This window comes from Schistocerca serialis, chromosome 4 (genome assembly GCF_023864345.2).
Source record: "Schistocerca serialis cubense isolate TAMUIC-IGC-003099 chromosome 4, iqSchSeri2.2, whole genome shotgun sequence".
Lineage (NCBI taxonomy): Eukaryota > Metazoa > Arthropoda > Insecta > Orthoptera > Acrididae > Schistocerca > Schistocerca serialis.
In genome coordinates, this window is record NC_064641.1 from 119,536,771 (window position 1) to 119,553,565 (window position 16,795).

General features: G+C 40.9%; 1 protein-coding gene across 3 annotated transcripts in view; it reads right to left on the bottom strand.

The window, feature by feature from the left end:
* The window catches only part of LOC126473934 (kelch-like protein 12), a 77,278-nt gene that overhangs the window by 55,589 nt on the left and 4,894 nt on the right, over window positions 1–16,795 (bottom strand). For all 3 annotated transcript variants that reach the window (XM_050101294.1, XM_050101293.1, XM_050101295.1), the window contains one exon: window positions 959–1,130. In XM_050101294.1, the coding sequence (XP_049957251.1) occupies window positions 959–1,130 (172 nt within the window). The remainder of the gene's footprint in view (window positions 1–958; window positions 1,131–16,795) is intronic.

Below are 16,795 nucleotides of genomic sequence, written 5' to 3' on the forward strand. Positions count from 1 at the left end.
AATAATTTAGTGTTCTAGCAGACATGCTGAAACAGGACAGAACAATTTGTTTTATCCTTGGATCACTTGGCAAACAGAACAGCTTTGTAAGCACTAAGACTGCTGGCGGAGTATTTTGCTGTACCACTGCCACATACCATATGTATGTTCTGCAGCAGGCCAAGCTCCGTCCCAAACGGTGTTACAAACAGATGCATTACTTCCGCCACAACCACCGTATTCCGTCCTGCATAAAGTATTGAGAAGAGGTGAACATACAATGCAGATAGAAAGCAACGGAAAACAGCAAATTGTCTCACTACTTAACATGTTTATGTACAGGACACTGGAAAAGAGAATCTAAGTGATAGAGATGTGGTGTTATGGAAGGGTATTCAAAATTAGGTGGGCTGATAAGAAATGAGGTGGTTCTCTGCAGATCGACAAGAGGAGGAACGTGTCAATAACATTGACAAGAAGCGATGGAGTAATGAGACATGCCTTGCATCAAGGTATAAGTTCCACAGTTAACAAGGGAGTTGCAGATGGTAACAGAGACTGGAATATTTCCAAAAAATAAATGAGGGCACTGGATGTAAGTGCTTCTCTGAAATGAGGAATTTGGCACAGGAGAGGAAAACTCACATATTACATTTAACAAAAGGTGGGTGTGGGTGCGAGTGTGAGTGGGTGGGTGGGCACGCATACTCGTGTCTAATAAATCATCATAGAACCAAACGGAGTTGCATTCCTAATACTGTACAGCACAAGTTGCGAGACAGATCTTTAACTGCAGTATCTACCAATTGCCAATAAAAGCCATTACAGCTTTGTGAAGACCCAAAGCATATTACAAATGTTGTGTAAAAGTAAATAGTACAAGTTTCATGGATCACACGCAAGTGCTATGTACCAGAGTTATTTGTTTTGCAAACAGAATTATATAATTTCTGGATAAATATTTCAGAGCATTACAGACCTTATGAAACTCCTGCCTCCTGAGCTCTGGACTATGGTTGAACCACCGCATGATCGCCTGGAACACAGTGTCTTCTCCCTCCACTTCAAGGTTGTCACTGCTCACAAATTCCACCAGTTTTGCTGCAGAGAGGTTTAGAAATTCTTCACTACGACTGACCTCACGAAAATTTCTGTCAGGAAGAACATATTAAATTATTACTACAGTATTCACATTTTCTTGAAGCCTTAACACCAAACTCGACACAATGTTTTACCATGAAGCCCAGGAAAGTCAAATATTCATTCTACAGAAGTAAAAACATTCAGACAACTTTCCTCAAATATAGCTGTGGTGTTACACTCAGAATTAATCATACACTCTTTAGTGTGCATCAAACCTATCTAACATCCATGTTTACACTCAAACTGTGATTACCTTTAACTTTATATCAAGTAATGCTGTCCTCGATCCAGAGGTTGGTTTGAACATTACGGTCCTTTGCTAGGCATGGTCCTTTTGGAGGAGGTGGTATACTTTTGTCTTCAGCTGAACTTTGAATTGGCTGACACAGCCCATTCTAAGTGCACATACTGTTCAGCACGGATTCTAAACCCTGATGCTATTTAGCCTTTATCACATTAACAAATTGCTGCCACAGGTGAATGACATAAGCCAGGAAAAGTACTAGGATTGACTAAGGATCAAATCTCTCTATGTTTAGTCCAACACTTAAGTAGTTAACCTTTGTCATATACCTTAAAGACAAGTGATTAAAATATGAAGCTAACATGAAAGGTTAATTGAAATCCTCACAAAGATAACCATGTTGATGGATAAAACCCACTGACAAACTTTCATTGTCCAATTTGGAAGGATGGGCTTAATGAATAAAGGGACAATGTGGCAATCTGCAGGACAGCTTAGCATATTGGACCTTTTTCTGCAGGCCCCTGGTGGAAAGATACAAGCTGGAGACAAAGATAACATGTAGTTGCTCTGCCTATACACCTGTAGGAAAGGATGAGTTCACCTTGTACCCAGTCAGTGCTACCTATTTCTCTTCTGTACCAGTACGATCATGATGTACAACGAAGTATTGCTGCAAACGATTTCCTCCACTAGGAAGAGATTTTGGACCTATGATTAAACACAGGAAAGTATGATACAGAAAGGAATGTAAGATCAACAAAGGGCTGAAAAGTTTACTTAGTACTAGAGCCAAGCACCGGGAGGGAAGAACAGAGCCAATCATTAACAAATGAAGTCTCCCACGCCACAATACCGAACTCCACTGTCAACTCCCCACAGCTCACCATTCAGGTCGGGCATGATCTGAACATGCTACTAACAGGTAAGAAATTGTTTTGCAGTCATGCCCCTTATAGGTCACAATTTCCACGCTCAATGATACCCTAAGATGGCATAAGGGATCCCTCTCATAAAACAGTGGCACAAGTACTTTTTCAAACAATATTCATACTGATAAGTTATAGCTCGTACCCCATTTTAATGAGATCAAGTAATCTACCATTCTTAAAAGTCCAACTAAGTAGACAGTATCAAGCATTTTTCAGGAATGATTATTCATGTGAAATAAATGAATGTTTACTTAGAATACCAACGTTCACAATATTCCTCCCCTCCTCATACCACCTCTTTTGGCTTTCCTGAGTAATAGGGGACATGACTGTTGTTACAATCTTTTGCCAGTGCCTTGATAGTCAAGAAGAGTAAGCAGAGATTAGTATCAACACTGTTCAGTTTTCTGTTATGCAGCATTCCCCGTACAGATACACAAAATTTTGCATAGATCTGTGAGCCGGTGAGTACACTGCAAGTGTAGTACATCGAGATAATATATGATACTTGGCACAGAGATTAAAACTTACCACCTGATTATGACATGATTTCACTGTGATTTGCAGAATATTTATGTAGAGGTAGACTTGCACACAGGCTCTTACTTTTCCCATGAAACTAACTAGGGGTCATACCAATTTCATCGTACAACTAAAAAGCTTCAGTCTCCTAGTAACTCTTTCCTACTTCCCAACTTCTATTTTTAAATGTTGAGTCTTTTACCAACACAGCACAATTATTTTTTCATTAGAAACAGACAAAAAGGAAGAGAACAACTGAGCCCTAGATGCTGAATCTATGACACTGACAATTACTTCTCTTCTTATTAAGAAACAAGACAAGGAATACCATCCCATGGAAGGTATGCCACAGGCAAAATTCAACTGATGGAAATTTTGTAAAACAAACAAACACACACACACACACACACACACACACACACACACACACACACACACACACAGAGATCACAGTCTCTGGCTGCCAAGGCCACACAGAGTCAGCATCTCTGCCATATAACAAAGATGATGTGACTTACCATACGAAAGCGCTGGCAGGTCGATAGAAACACAACAGACAGACACATACATACACACAGAATTCAAGCTTTCGCAACAAACTGTTGCCTCATCAGGAAAGAGGGAAGGAGAGGGAAAGACGAAAGGAAGTGGGTTTTAAGGGAGAGGGTAAGGAGTCATTCCAATCCCGGGAGCCGAAAGACTTACCTTAGGGGGAAAAAAAGACGGGTATACACTCGCGCGCGCGCACACACACACACATCCATCCACACATATACAGACACAAGCAGACATATTTAAAGACAAAGAGTTTGGGCAGAGATGTCAGTCGAGGCGGAAGTGCAGAGGCAAAGATGATGTTGAATGACAGCCATTCCACATCAAACGGTCCCTTCCCTACAGCCTAGGTCTTCGTGGCAAATGAATCTGCTCCAGTCCGGAATCCCTGAACCATTACACCAACAACCTGACAACAGCTTTCGCGTCCCGCAACTACCCTCCCGACCTGGTACAGAAGCAAATAACCAGAGCCACTTCCTCATCCCCTCAAACCCAGAATCCCCCACAGAAGAACCACAAAAGTGCCCCACTTGTGACAGGATACTTTCGGGGACTGGACCAGACTCTGAATGTGGCTCTCCAGCAGGGATACGACTTCCTCAAATCCTGCCCTGAAATGAGATCCATCCTTCATGAAATCCTCCCCACTCCACCAAGAGTGTCTTTTCGCTGTCCACCTAACCTTCGTAACCTGTTAGTTCATCCCTATGAAATCCCCAAACCACCTTCCCTACCCTCTGGCTCCTATCCTTGTAACCGCCCCCGGTGTAAAACCTGTCCCATGCACCCTCCCACCACCACCTACTCCAGTCCTGTAACCGGGAAGGTGTACACGATCAAAGGCAGAGCCACATGTGAAAGCACCCACGTGATTTACCAACTGACCTGCCTACACTGTGATGCATTCTATGTGGGAATGACCAGCAACAAACTGTCCATTCGCATGAATGGACACAGGCAGACAGTGTTTGTTGGTAATGAGGATCACCCTGTGGCTAAACATGCCTTGGTGCACGGCCAGCACATCTTGGCACAGTGTTACACCATCCGGGTTATCTGGATACTTCCCACCAACACCAACCCATCCGAACTCCGGAGATGGGAACTTGCTCTTCAATATATCCTCTCTTCCCGTTAGCCACCAGGCCTCAATCTCCGCTAATTTCAAGTTGCCGCCACTCATACCTCACCTGTCATTCAACATCATCTTTGCCTCTGCACTTCCGCCTCGACTGACATCTCTGCCCAAACTCTTTGTCTTTAAATATGTCTGCTTGTGTCTGTATATGTGTGGATGGATATGTGTGGATGGATATGTGTGGATGGATATGTGTGGATGGATATGTGTGGATGGATATGTGTGGATGGATATGTGTGGATGGATATGTGTGGATGGATATGTGTGGATGGATATGTGTGGATGGATATGTGTGGATGGATATGTGTGGATGGATATGTGTGGATGGATATGTGTGGATGGATATGTGTGGATGGATATGTGTGGATGGATATGTGTGGATGGATATGTGTGGATGGATATGTGTGGATGGATATGTGTGGATGGATATGTGTGGATGGATATGTGTGGATGGATATGTGTGGATGGATATGTGTGGATGGATATGTGTGTGTGTTCGCGCGAGTGTATACCCGTCCTTTTTTCCCCCTAAGGTAAGTCTTTCCGCTCCCGGGATTGGAATGGCTCCTTACCCTCTCCCTTAAAACCGACATCCTTTCGCCTTTCCCTCTCCTTCCCTCTTTCCTGAAGGGGCTACAGTTTGTTGCGAAAGCTTGAATTTTGTGTGTATGTATGCGTTTGTTTGTGTGTCTATCGACCTGCCAGCGCTTTCGTTTGGTAAGTCACATCATCTTTGTTTATCTGTACAAAAAGTTATTGAACTCTTTTGCTGCTATGTGTGAGACCATCTGTCAACCAAATTGTGCCACTGGTGCTAAAGTTGAGATAACTTGTCAGTGGATCATATCAATTAGTTCCGCTAGAATAACTTGGTGTATTCTTGCACAGACAATGCAGCAGGAAAAGGAACAATGGTAATGGTGGGGGATGTCACTGAGAACAGCCACCACACAGTAGGGGGGCCCAGGTTGCAGCTGAAGCCTATGCATAAACTCATCTCTCATAACTTAAGCTATAGCTAGAGAGTCTGTAAACGACTACATTAACAGGATATGTCTGTACAACCTATTATTCAATCAATATAGATGTTTCAACTACCTTGTTTCTCACCAGAGTAAAAAAAAAAAATCACATACACAAAGGCTCAACCAAAGCAAAACTAGCCCAATTATGGGCACCCAGAAAGAAATCTCAAAAAGTAGCATAGCAAACAACATCCTTTATTATGACACTCACAATGTAAAATGAAGAACATGTCGCATAGAAACTGTGTGTCAATCCCTTGAAAACCTGTTCATCAATATTAACTAAATATATAAAATTTTCTTCTCCTTTCTCAGTCTCCTTCCTAAAGTACCGAATCCATGAGAAGTACTTTTAGCTATGCCTCCCCCCCCCCCCCAAATTCTTAGTTCTCTTTATTGTATGGTTATAATAGCTAACGGTTCCTGCAACTCTCTCAAGCACACTTGTTTCTTTGTTTGTCTCTGCCAACAAAAATTTAATGACAATACATACAATCACTCATACCTGACTATGAAGAACTTATCCTTTTCATTCCATACGTTAAGTCTCCCCTGACCTGGACGACTTTCCCAAGATATACCCCTTTTGCTAGACCTTTACAGTCCTTTTCCTTCACCCTTCTTCCTTCCCCTTCAACTCTTCTGCCCGAAGGAGCCACTGGCTCCAAAAGCTTGCCAAAACAACAGTCTTTAGGGTGTGTTCTTCTGCCACTTCGTGAGTAGATTTTTTTACCCAATTAAATTATTTTTTTGCACCTATGATGCACAAAGACAGCAGCATCATGCTCCACAGTCAAGAGATGGCAATGAGAATGCTCTAAGTGCTCCGGTTGGCAGGCACATGAGCTCTACCATCTAATAAAGACTCTGAACTACAATGTACTGAGAACAATACTGTGGCACAGTTTCAACAGTGTGCATGTGCATTCAGGTATGTACACGAGAACCATTCTGATTTAGAAGATTTTTTTATTGTATTTGAAATCAAACTTGTACACATAGAAACAAGTTATTACAGTACATTTTCATTTTGTGAAGCAAATCCTCCACTCTCGTGAGACTCATTATAATTACTGACCAAAAGAGAAACAGATGAAAGTCTCATTTTAGATGCATACCAGATGGAGAGGCTTTAGTGACAACAAATTTACATGAAAGAAAACCTGATGTAAATCTATTGGACTTCAAATGACATACACTAATGAATTTATAGCTACAGACTTTTTTCAGTTGTTCTTTTTTCCAAAAATTTTAATGGCATGTCTGAAGAAAGTACAGTAATCATATATGCACTAGTGAGAATACTAACATCCAAGCTTACTTGTATAGTGGATAAGATGACAAGGTTCAAGGAGTTATCTGTGTTTTTAGCTCAGTGTTCCTGCATTAAGGGAAAGAAGACAAAAAATGTCTATGAATACTGGTTTACATATCTACTTTATGTACCCCTGTCTCTCTCTAAATCATTTCTTTGAGACATACTTTTACTGGTTCTAAAAATGATGCATTTTTCTAGAACATAGGAAAACCCAAATACAGACTGCATAAAATATGTCCAGTCGTTGGCTGTTTAAAATATCCATTCTGAAGTACATTTCAGATGATGAGTATTGATGTATTGGAAAGCCTTCATTATTGAAAGGATAAAGCATAGTTTAATGTTTAATTTGCTTCCCTTTGAGGAGACAGCATATGAAATAAGTGTTCCTTCCACAACGAAGACTTTTCAATAAGTTCACGTGCTGAAATGTACTGCAAAATGGATATTTTAAAAAGCCAACAACTGGGCATATTTTTAAAAGTTATTGCAAGTACATCACTACAACCACAGCCATATTAAGGCAACAGACTTGCCACATACAATTATTTTGCAAGTACTTGTGGCAATATCAAGAACACTGTAAATAGATGTCAAAAAATGAATCTAAAATCAAATATTGGCAGAATATAACAAATTCACAGACAGGTTGTGGGTTCTCTAATAGTGCGAAAAAATTAGAAATTCTGATACCAATTACACGTCATACGTCAAACTACTGCTGCTCAGCAAACAGAATGGTACGTGAGCTGACTGTGAGGGTGCACACGAAGGTTTTTTAGTTTATGTGACTCTCCATCCAGTCCAGATTATGACAGCTGTTGGAAACCCAAAAGTATAACTGTAAGAACCAAAGAAATGCCCCACACAGGAGAGAATATTAAAATCCTAGTGGTTAAGTGTCAAACTATATGCAATAAAGCGTCAGTATTGTAAACACTCCTAAAAGGCAATGATGCTCACATAATACTAGGTGCAGAAGCTTGTTGAAATTCAGGGTTGACAGCAGTGAGAGTTTTAGGGAAAATTTAAGTGTGTTACAAAAGGATTGGCTACTGGGAATCTGAGATTGTGTATTTGTCACAGTAGATAAACATATGAAAATACAATTGAAGCTACATGCAAGATTGATTGAGCAAGACCCAATATGAAGGAGGGTGGGGGAGGGGGTAAAATTATGATTGGATTTTTCCATCTACCATAAGACTCAACTCCTGATGTAGCCAAACACACTATACCGAAAACCTCCATTTGCTTGTACATTAGTTCCCAAACCATGCTACAATCATTAGAGAGGACTTTAATCATCCAACAATCAATAGTGATAATTACAGTTTATTAGTGATGGGCATGAGAAGAAATCTGATGAAATGGTACTAAATATCTTCTCTGGAAACTACTTGGAACAGATAGCTCAAAACCCCACTCATGAAGGAAATATATTAAACCTAATGGCAGCTAATAGACATCCACATTGAAGCTAGTACCAGTGGCTATGGGGCAGTTGTAGCAACTATGATTACCAAAACACAAAGAATAGCTACAGAAAGTACAAAGATTTGTGTGTTTCATAAACTACATAAAGAAACTGTGGTGCCATACCTCAATGAGGAACTTGGAACTTTTAGCTCAAGACAGGAGCATGTAAAGGAAGTACAGCTCAAGTTTAAAAGAACAGATGACCATGGACTGGATATATGATGGGAGAGACCCTCCTTGGTACACAGTCACTGTAAAGAAATTCCTAAGCAAACAGAAACTATGCAAAGCAGAAGACTGTAGAAAGAGAGATGTTGAATGAAACAAGTTTAGCTATCAAGAGAGCAATGCATGAAGCTTTCAGTGACTACCAGCAAAATATTATCCAAGGATCTCTCACAAAACACAAAGACAGATAATTCAGTTACAGCATAAAGAAATTCCGGTCATTTGTAAAGGCTGTCATGGTATTAAAGTTTGTGTGCAGTCACAGAGTAGATAGGAACTGAAATTGTGGGAGCAAAGCAAAAACAGAAATGCTTAACTCTGTTTTTAAATGTTCCTTTACAAAGGTAAACCCAAGAGAACTGTTCCAATTTAATTCTCATACCACAGAAGAAATGAGTGAAATAGATATTAGCATCAGTGGCATTGGGGAACAGCTGAAATCGTTAAAATTGAATGAAGCTTCATGGTCTGATGGGATCCTTATCGGATTCTATACCAAATCTGCAGCTGAATTAGCCACTCTATAACCTTTTCCACATCCTTCAAACAAAGGACTGTACCCAGTTGGAAAAAGCAAAGGTCACAACTGTCTACAAGAAGGGTAGCAGAAGTGATCCACAAAACTACAAGCCTATCTCACTGATTTTCATCTGTTGTATAATCTTGGACAACATTATCTACTCTACACTAATCTGCATGGATTCTGGGAACACAGATCATGCAAACCCAACTTGTACTTTTTTCACATGACATACTGAAAATCATGGACCAAGGCAGTCAGACAGATGCAGTGCTTGATTTCCATAGTACATTTGACTCAGTATCACATATGTTTATTACTGGTACGAATTCATATGGGGTACCAACTCAGATTTGGGACTGGACTGATGATTTTTTGGTGCAGAGGATTCAGCATGTCATCTTGAATGGAGAAAAATTGACAGGTGTTGAAGCAATTTTGGGTGCACCCCAGGGAATTGTGTTGGGACCCTTCCTGTCAGTGTTGTATATTTATGACCTCACTTGCAATATTAACAGTAACCTCAGACTTTTCACATATAATTCAGTTATCTACAACTGAGACTGTCTGTGAGAAGCCACAGAAATATTCAGTCAGATCCTGATAAGATTTCAAAGTGGTGCCAAGACAGACAACTTACTTCAAATGTTTGGAAACGTAAAACTGTACAGTTCACACAATGAAAAAAAATGTCGTATCCTATAGATATAATATCAAAGAATCACTGTTTGAATTGGTTAATTAATATAAATACCTGTGTGTAACAATTTGGGGGTTATGAAATGGGACAATCATATAGCCTCAGATGTAGGTAAGGAAGGTGGCAGACTGTGGTTTATTGGTAGAATACTAGGAAAATGCAATGAATCTACAAAGACTGCACACGAAACACTGGCGCGACCCATCCTAGATCCAGGGACCTGTACCAAACAGGACTAACGGGGGATATTGAACATATACAAAGAGCAGTGGCACAGATGGTCATAGGTTTGTTTGACTTGTGAAACAGTCTCATGAAGCTGCTAAAAGAACTGAACTGGCAGAATCTTGAAGATAGATGTAAACTATCCTGTTAAAACCTACTAAGAAAGTTTCTAGAACCAACTTTAAGTGATGGTAACTCTTTATTTAAAATTTCTGTCACAGTTGTGTGTAGTACTTTATGCTGGTAATTAGTTTTGAATGTAGCCATTTCTTTTTAAATCAGACCTGCACTGAAATTCTTATCTAAGTAAAACCTCATTGACATACTTTGGTAACAACACAGTCTTACAACAGATATTGTGATAAACATATTACACCATGATACTTTCAACAGATGAAACAGTGCACAAAGTATCAAGCTGCAGTGTGATTACCACACTATCTGTCATAAGATTGTGTTATGTTACCCAAGTATGTTAGCAAGGTTTTACTTTGACAAGCACTTCAGTGCAGATCTGGGTTGAAAATGAACAGCTACATTAGAAACTAGTCACCAGTATAAATCACATGTAACTTTGACAAAAATTTTAAATAAGATATTATGAAATCTAAGTTGACGGTGCTTTCCCATCAAAATGTTGGAACTACATACATATTTAAGTGGTTAATCTACGAAGCAGCACGGACATGACAAAAACCATGGGATAGTGATATGCACATATGCAAACTGTGGTAGTACATGTACACAAGGTATAAAATGGCAGTGCATTGGCAAAGCTGTCGTTTGTACTCAGGAGATTCATGTGAAAGGTGTTAAACATGATCATGGACACATGGTGCGAATTAACAGATTTTGAACATAGAATGGTAGTTGAGGCTAGTAAACTTGGGACATTCTGTTTCAAAAATCATTAGGCATATTTCATGATTCACATAGTTAAGAGTGTGCTGAGAACAACAAATTTCAGGCATTACCACTCATTATGGACAACGCAGTGGCCGACTTAAAGACCAAAGCAGCAGCATTTGCATAGAGCTCTCAATGCTAACAGACAACCAACACTGTGTGAACCAACCACAGAAATCAATGTGGGACATATGAACATATCTGTTAGGACAGTGCTGTGAAATTTGGCATCACTCGGCTGGGGTAACAAGACAGCCGTCACGACTGCCTTTGCTAACAGCACGAGATTGCCTGCAGTGCCTCTCCTGAGTTTGTGACCGTGTCAGTTTGACATTAGATGATTCGAAAACTCCGGCCTGGTCAGATGAGTCCAGTTTTCAGCTGGCAACAGCTGATGGGTCCTCTGCCACATTTGAACCCTACCAAGTTGTCAACAAGGCACTGTGCATGCTGGTGGTGGCTCCATAATGATGGGGGCAATGTTTATATGGGATGGACTGGGTCTCCTGATCCAACTGACTGGAAATCATTATGTTTGGCTACATGGAGACCATTTGCAGCCATTCACGGACTTCATGTTTCGCACAATCATAGAATTTTTATGAGACCACAATTGTTTGTGATTGGTTAGAAGAACATTCTTGAAAATTTGAGCAAATGATCTGGCCACCCAGATCGCCCAACAAGAATCCTATCAACTATTTATGGAGCATCACTGAGGTCAGTTCATGCACAACATTCTGCACCGGAAACGTATTTGCAATTACAGATGGCAATAGAGGTAGCATGGCTCAATATTTCTGAATGGGACTTCCAACGACTTTCTGAGTCGACACCATGTCGAACTGCTGCTGCATTATGCCACGCAAAAAGAGGTGTCCCATGACTTGTCACCTCCGTGCAAGCTCCTACATATTGCTCCCTTAGGGATCACAGAAACATTATTAATTACAGCACACACAGAAGCATTTAAGCAATCATTCTTTCCGCAATCCGTGTGTGAATAGAAAGAGAGAAAATCCTAATAATTGGGACAATGGAACATACCCTCAGACATACACTTCACAGTGATTTACAGAGTGTATACATAAATTTAGATGTAAAGTTATATAAGAAACCGAAGTGCAGCACCAAAGACAACAAATTCTTGGAATTACGTGACAAAACTCTTAAAATTTCAAGTTCAATAGCCGAAGAAAAACTTAACAAGGATTGCAAGGAAACAGGTGCAAATCACAGGCAAGTCTGGAAAAAATAGGCATTTTCGTAGGAGTGAGGAAGGATGTAGTGACAACAGTAAGATGGACCAGAATGAAGTGGGTGAAGCAGGAAATGGACAAGATTGAAGGAAACTTTTAAAAAGTAACAGGATTTTTGGGAGGAATCTTATAAAACTGACAGGATACAGGACAGAGAACTAACTGTATGCAAGAAACGTGAATAGGAGAACTGTAGACTTTCAGAACACTTTCACATACTGTTTAACTGTGAACCACCTAGAGACTACTGGAACTGTAGCTGGATACAGCAGAGAGAGAGAGAGAGAGAGAGAGAGAGAGAGAGAGAGAGAGAGGGGGGGGGGGGGGGGGGGGCACATCATCTAATCTGGGATGAAGTCGTATAGGCCATAATAGACCTAAAGAGAGGCCACAGAATAAGATGGAATGACATCTGAGATGAGGTTATCTGCCCAATTTGGGGGGACAAAGAAGTTAGTAGCATGATCCAAAGAAGCAACGACAGTGCAAGTGCATTCAAGGTGGACAAGAGGGACGCAAACAACTACAGAAGAATATCGCTACTAGAGACCAGCTATAAGGTGCTGTTACATCTCCTCCTGAGAAAGAGAAGAAGAACAAACAAAGTACAGCTAGAGACTATCAAGCCAACTTTACGATTAGCAGAAGATGCATAGAATGGATCTTTACCCCAAAACAACTCAAAACACACAGGCCTTAAAGACAAGAAAGACAACAAATAGTAAGCGTCACGCACTACATGAAGGCATACATCACTGTCAAGACACACTTGGGATGACCCTGAAGAACATAGGGCTACACATGAAAACTAATAACAAAAATCTTGACAGATATAAAAACAAGGGTAATTCATAAAAACTGCCTGAGAGTGGAGAGCAACATACAAGGAAATGAGAATACCAAAAAGAGAGATGTGGGGAAAAAATATGGACAACAGGGCTCCAAAGTGGGCTGCCTAACCCTAGTGGACAAAATAACAGTGAAACAGCATAAGACACAAACAAACAACTCTACAACCTAAGAAAGATTTCCGAAATGGTGAGACCGAGGATTGCCTACAGAAGGCAAAGACAGAATACTACTGTGGATTGATAAACACCACAAGGCACACTGCAAAAGTAGATAAATTTGAATGCCTGTGAGAATATATAACAGGTAGAAAGACAATTAGTCATTAATACAAAGGACCAAAATGAAGTCAACAGTGATTTATAGAGTAAAATGAACATACAAGTATCTACTCACACAAATATTCAATATTGCAAGTCAATGGTGAGGAATACAGTGTTGTGTGTGACTGGGCCTACAACAATAGGATGACATGGTGCAGAACACCTACGAAAATTCTGAGGAAAATACTGTGCCCTGAAACAGGAGGTGACGGATGGATGCGAAGACCTAGGGAAGAACTGTACAGGAGCACGAGGACAACACTAGGAGAAATCAGACTGAAAAGGGAAAGATATGTTGGGGCTTGTTATGGGGCTGAATATGGATGGAGTAACTGAAAGTGTGTGGTAAACAATGGGTAGATCAAGAGGAAACATACGAACTAAGAACGTTGAACTCAAGAAGGATTCAACAGAATTAGCTATCAGCGTGCAAGGGATGTAAAACGAGAAGCAAGTAGACACCAAGAAATATGTTACTTAACAACAGAAAAGATATAGGTAAAGAGGGAGAGGTGGGGGAGTAGAGATAAATTCTGCCGAAATTTTTACAAAGGTACAGACGGTGTTTAGAAAGGGTAGATTGCATGCAACCGGTGGTGGAGTGTTCGTCGCTGTTAGTAGTAGTTTATCCTGTAGTGAAGTAGAAGTGGATAGTTCCTGTGAATTATTATGGGTGGAGGTTACACTCAACAACCGAGCTAGGCTAATAATTGGCTCCTTTTACCGACCTCCCGACTCAGCAGCATTAGTGGCAGAACAACTGAGAGAAAATTTGGAATACATTTCACATAAATTTTCTCAGCATGTTATAGTCTTAGGTGGAGATTTCAATTTATCAGATATAGACTGGGACACTCAGATGTTTAGGACGGGTGGTAGGGACAGAGCATCGAGTGACATTATACTGAGTGCACTATCCGAAAATTACCTCGAGCAATTAAACAGAGAACCGACTCGTGGAGATAACATATTGGACCTACTGATAACAAACAGACCCGAACTTTTCGAATCTGTATGTACAGAACAGGGAATCAGTGATCATAAGGCCGTTGCAGCATCCCTGAATATGGAAGTTAACAGGAATATAAAAAAAGGGAGGAAGGTTTATCTGTTTAGCAAGAGTAATAGAAGGCAGATTTCAGGCTACCTAACAGATCAAAACGAAAATTCCTGTTCCGACACTGACAATGTTGAGTGTTTATGGAAAAAGTTCAAGGCAATCGTAAAATGCGTTTTAGACAGGTACGTGCCGAGTAAAACGGTGAGGGACGGGAAAAACCCACCGTGGTACAACAACAAAGTTAGGAAACTACTGCAAAAGCAAAGAGAGCTCCACTCCAAGTTTAAACGCAGCCAAAACCTCTCAGACAAACAGAAGCTAAACGATGTCAAAGTTAGCGTAAGGAGGGCTATGCGTGAAGCGTTCATTGAATTCGAAAGTAAAATTCTATGTACCGACTTGACAGAAAATCCTAGGAAGTTCTGGTCTTACGTTAAATCAGTAAGTGGCTCGAAACAGCATATCCAGACACTCTGGGATGATGATGGCATTGAAACAGAGGATGACACGCGTATACCTGAAATAACACCTTTCTCCAAAGATGTTTCACAGAGGAAGACCGCACTGCAGTTCCTTCTCTAAATCCTCGCACAAACGAAAAAATGGCTGACATCGAAATAAGTGTCCAAGGAATAGAAAAGCAACTGGAATCACTCAATAGAGGAAAGTCCACTGGACCTGACGGGATACCAATTCGATTCTACACAGAGTACGCGAAAGAACTTGCCCCCCTTCTAACAGCCGTGTACCGCAAGTCTCTAGAGGAACGGAGGGTTCCAAATGATTGGAAAAGAGCACAGATAGTCCCAGTCTTCAAGAAGGGTCGTCGAGCAGATGCGCAAAACTATAGACCTATATCTCTTACGTCGATCTCTTGTAGAATTTTAGAACATGTTTTTTGCTCGCGTATCATGTCATTTCTGGAAACCCAGAATCTACTATGTAGGAATCAACATGGATTCCGGAAACAGCGATCGTGTGAGACCCAACTCGCCTTATTTGTTCATGAGACCCAGAAAATATTAGATACAGGCTCCCAGGTAGATGCTATTTTTCTTGACTTCCGGAAGGCGTTCGATACAGTTCCGCACTGTCGCCTGATAAGCAAAGTAAGAGCCTATGGAATATCAGACCAGCTGTGTGGCTGGATTGAGGAGTTTTTGGCAAACAGAACACAGCATGTTGTTATCAATGGAGAGACGTCTACAGACGTTAAAGTAACCTCTGGCGTGCCACAGGGGAGTGTTATGGGACCATTGCTTTTCACAATATATATAAATGACTTAGTAGATAGTGTCGGAAGTTCCATGCGGCTTTTCGCGGATGATGCTGTAGTATACAGAGAAGTTGCTGCATTAGAAAATTGTAGCGAAATACAGGAAGATCTGCAGCGGATAGGCACTTGGTGCAGGGAGTGGCAACTGACCCTTAACATAGACAAATGTAATGTATTGCGAATACATAGAAAGAAGGATCCTTTATTGTATGATTATATGATAGCGGAACAAACACTGGTAGCAGTTACTTCTGTAAAATATCTGGGAGTATGCGTACGGAACGATTTGAAGTGGAATGATCATATAAAACTAATTGTTGGTAAGGCGGGTACCAGGTTGAGATTCATTGGGAGAGTGCTTAGAAAATGTAGTCCATCAACAAAGGAGGTGGCTTACAAAACACTCGTTCGACCTATACTTGAGTATTGCTCATCAGTGTGGGATCCGTACCAGGTCGGGTTGACGGAGGAGATAGAGAAGATCCAAAGAAGAGCGGCGCGTTTCGTCACTGGGTTATTTGGTAACAGTGATAGCGTTACGGAGATGTTTAATAAACTCAAGTGGCAGACTCTGCAAGAGAGGCGCTCTGCATCGCGGTGTAGCTTGCTCGCCAGGTTTCGAGAGGGTGCGTTTCTGGATGAGGTATCGAATGTATTGCTTCCCCCTACTTATACTTCCCGAGGAGATCACGAATGTAAAATTAGAGAGATTAGAGCGCGCACGGAGGCTTTCAGACAGTCGTTCTTCCCGCGAACCATACGCGACTGGAACAGGAAAGGGAGGTAATGACAGTGGCACGTAAAGTGCCCTCCGCCACACACCGTTGGGTGGCTTGCGGAGTATCAATGTAGATGTAGATGTAGAAGGTTTTGGTAGGAGAAGAAAATGCAATCCACGGCACTATATAGGACTTCATGGAAGAAGAACAAGAAGAGGTGGATCTATCTGCCCCTGAAGAAAGAATTATTTTATAAATTAACTGTTGGCAACAAAATTCCCAGAACCAATTTCCAACTGAAACTGAAGTAAGTTCAAGTTAATCTAGAGTGGTGGTGACCACACAAGCAAACAAGATGATCTCTCTAAAGATTGCGGAAACCTCCAACGCCA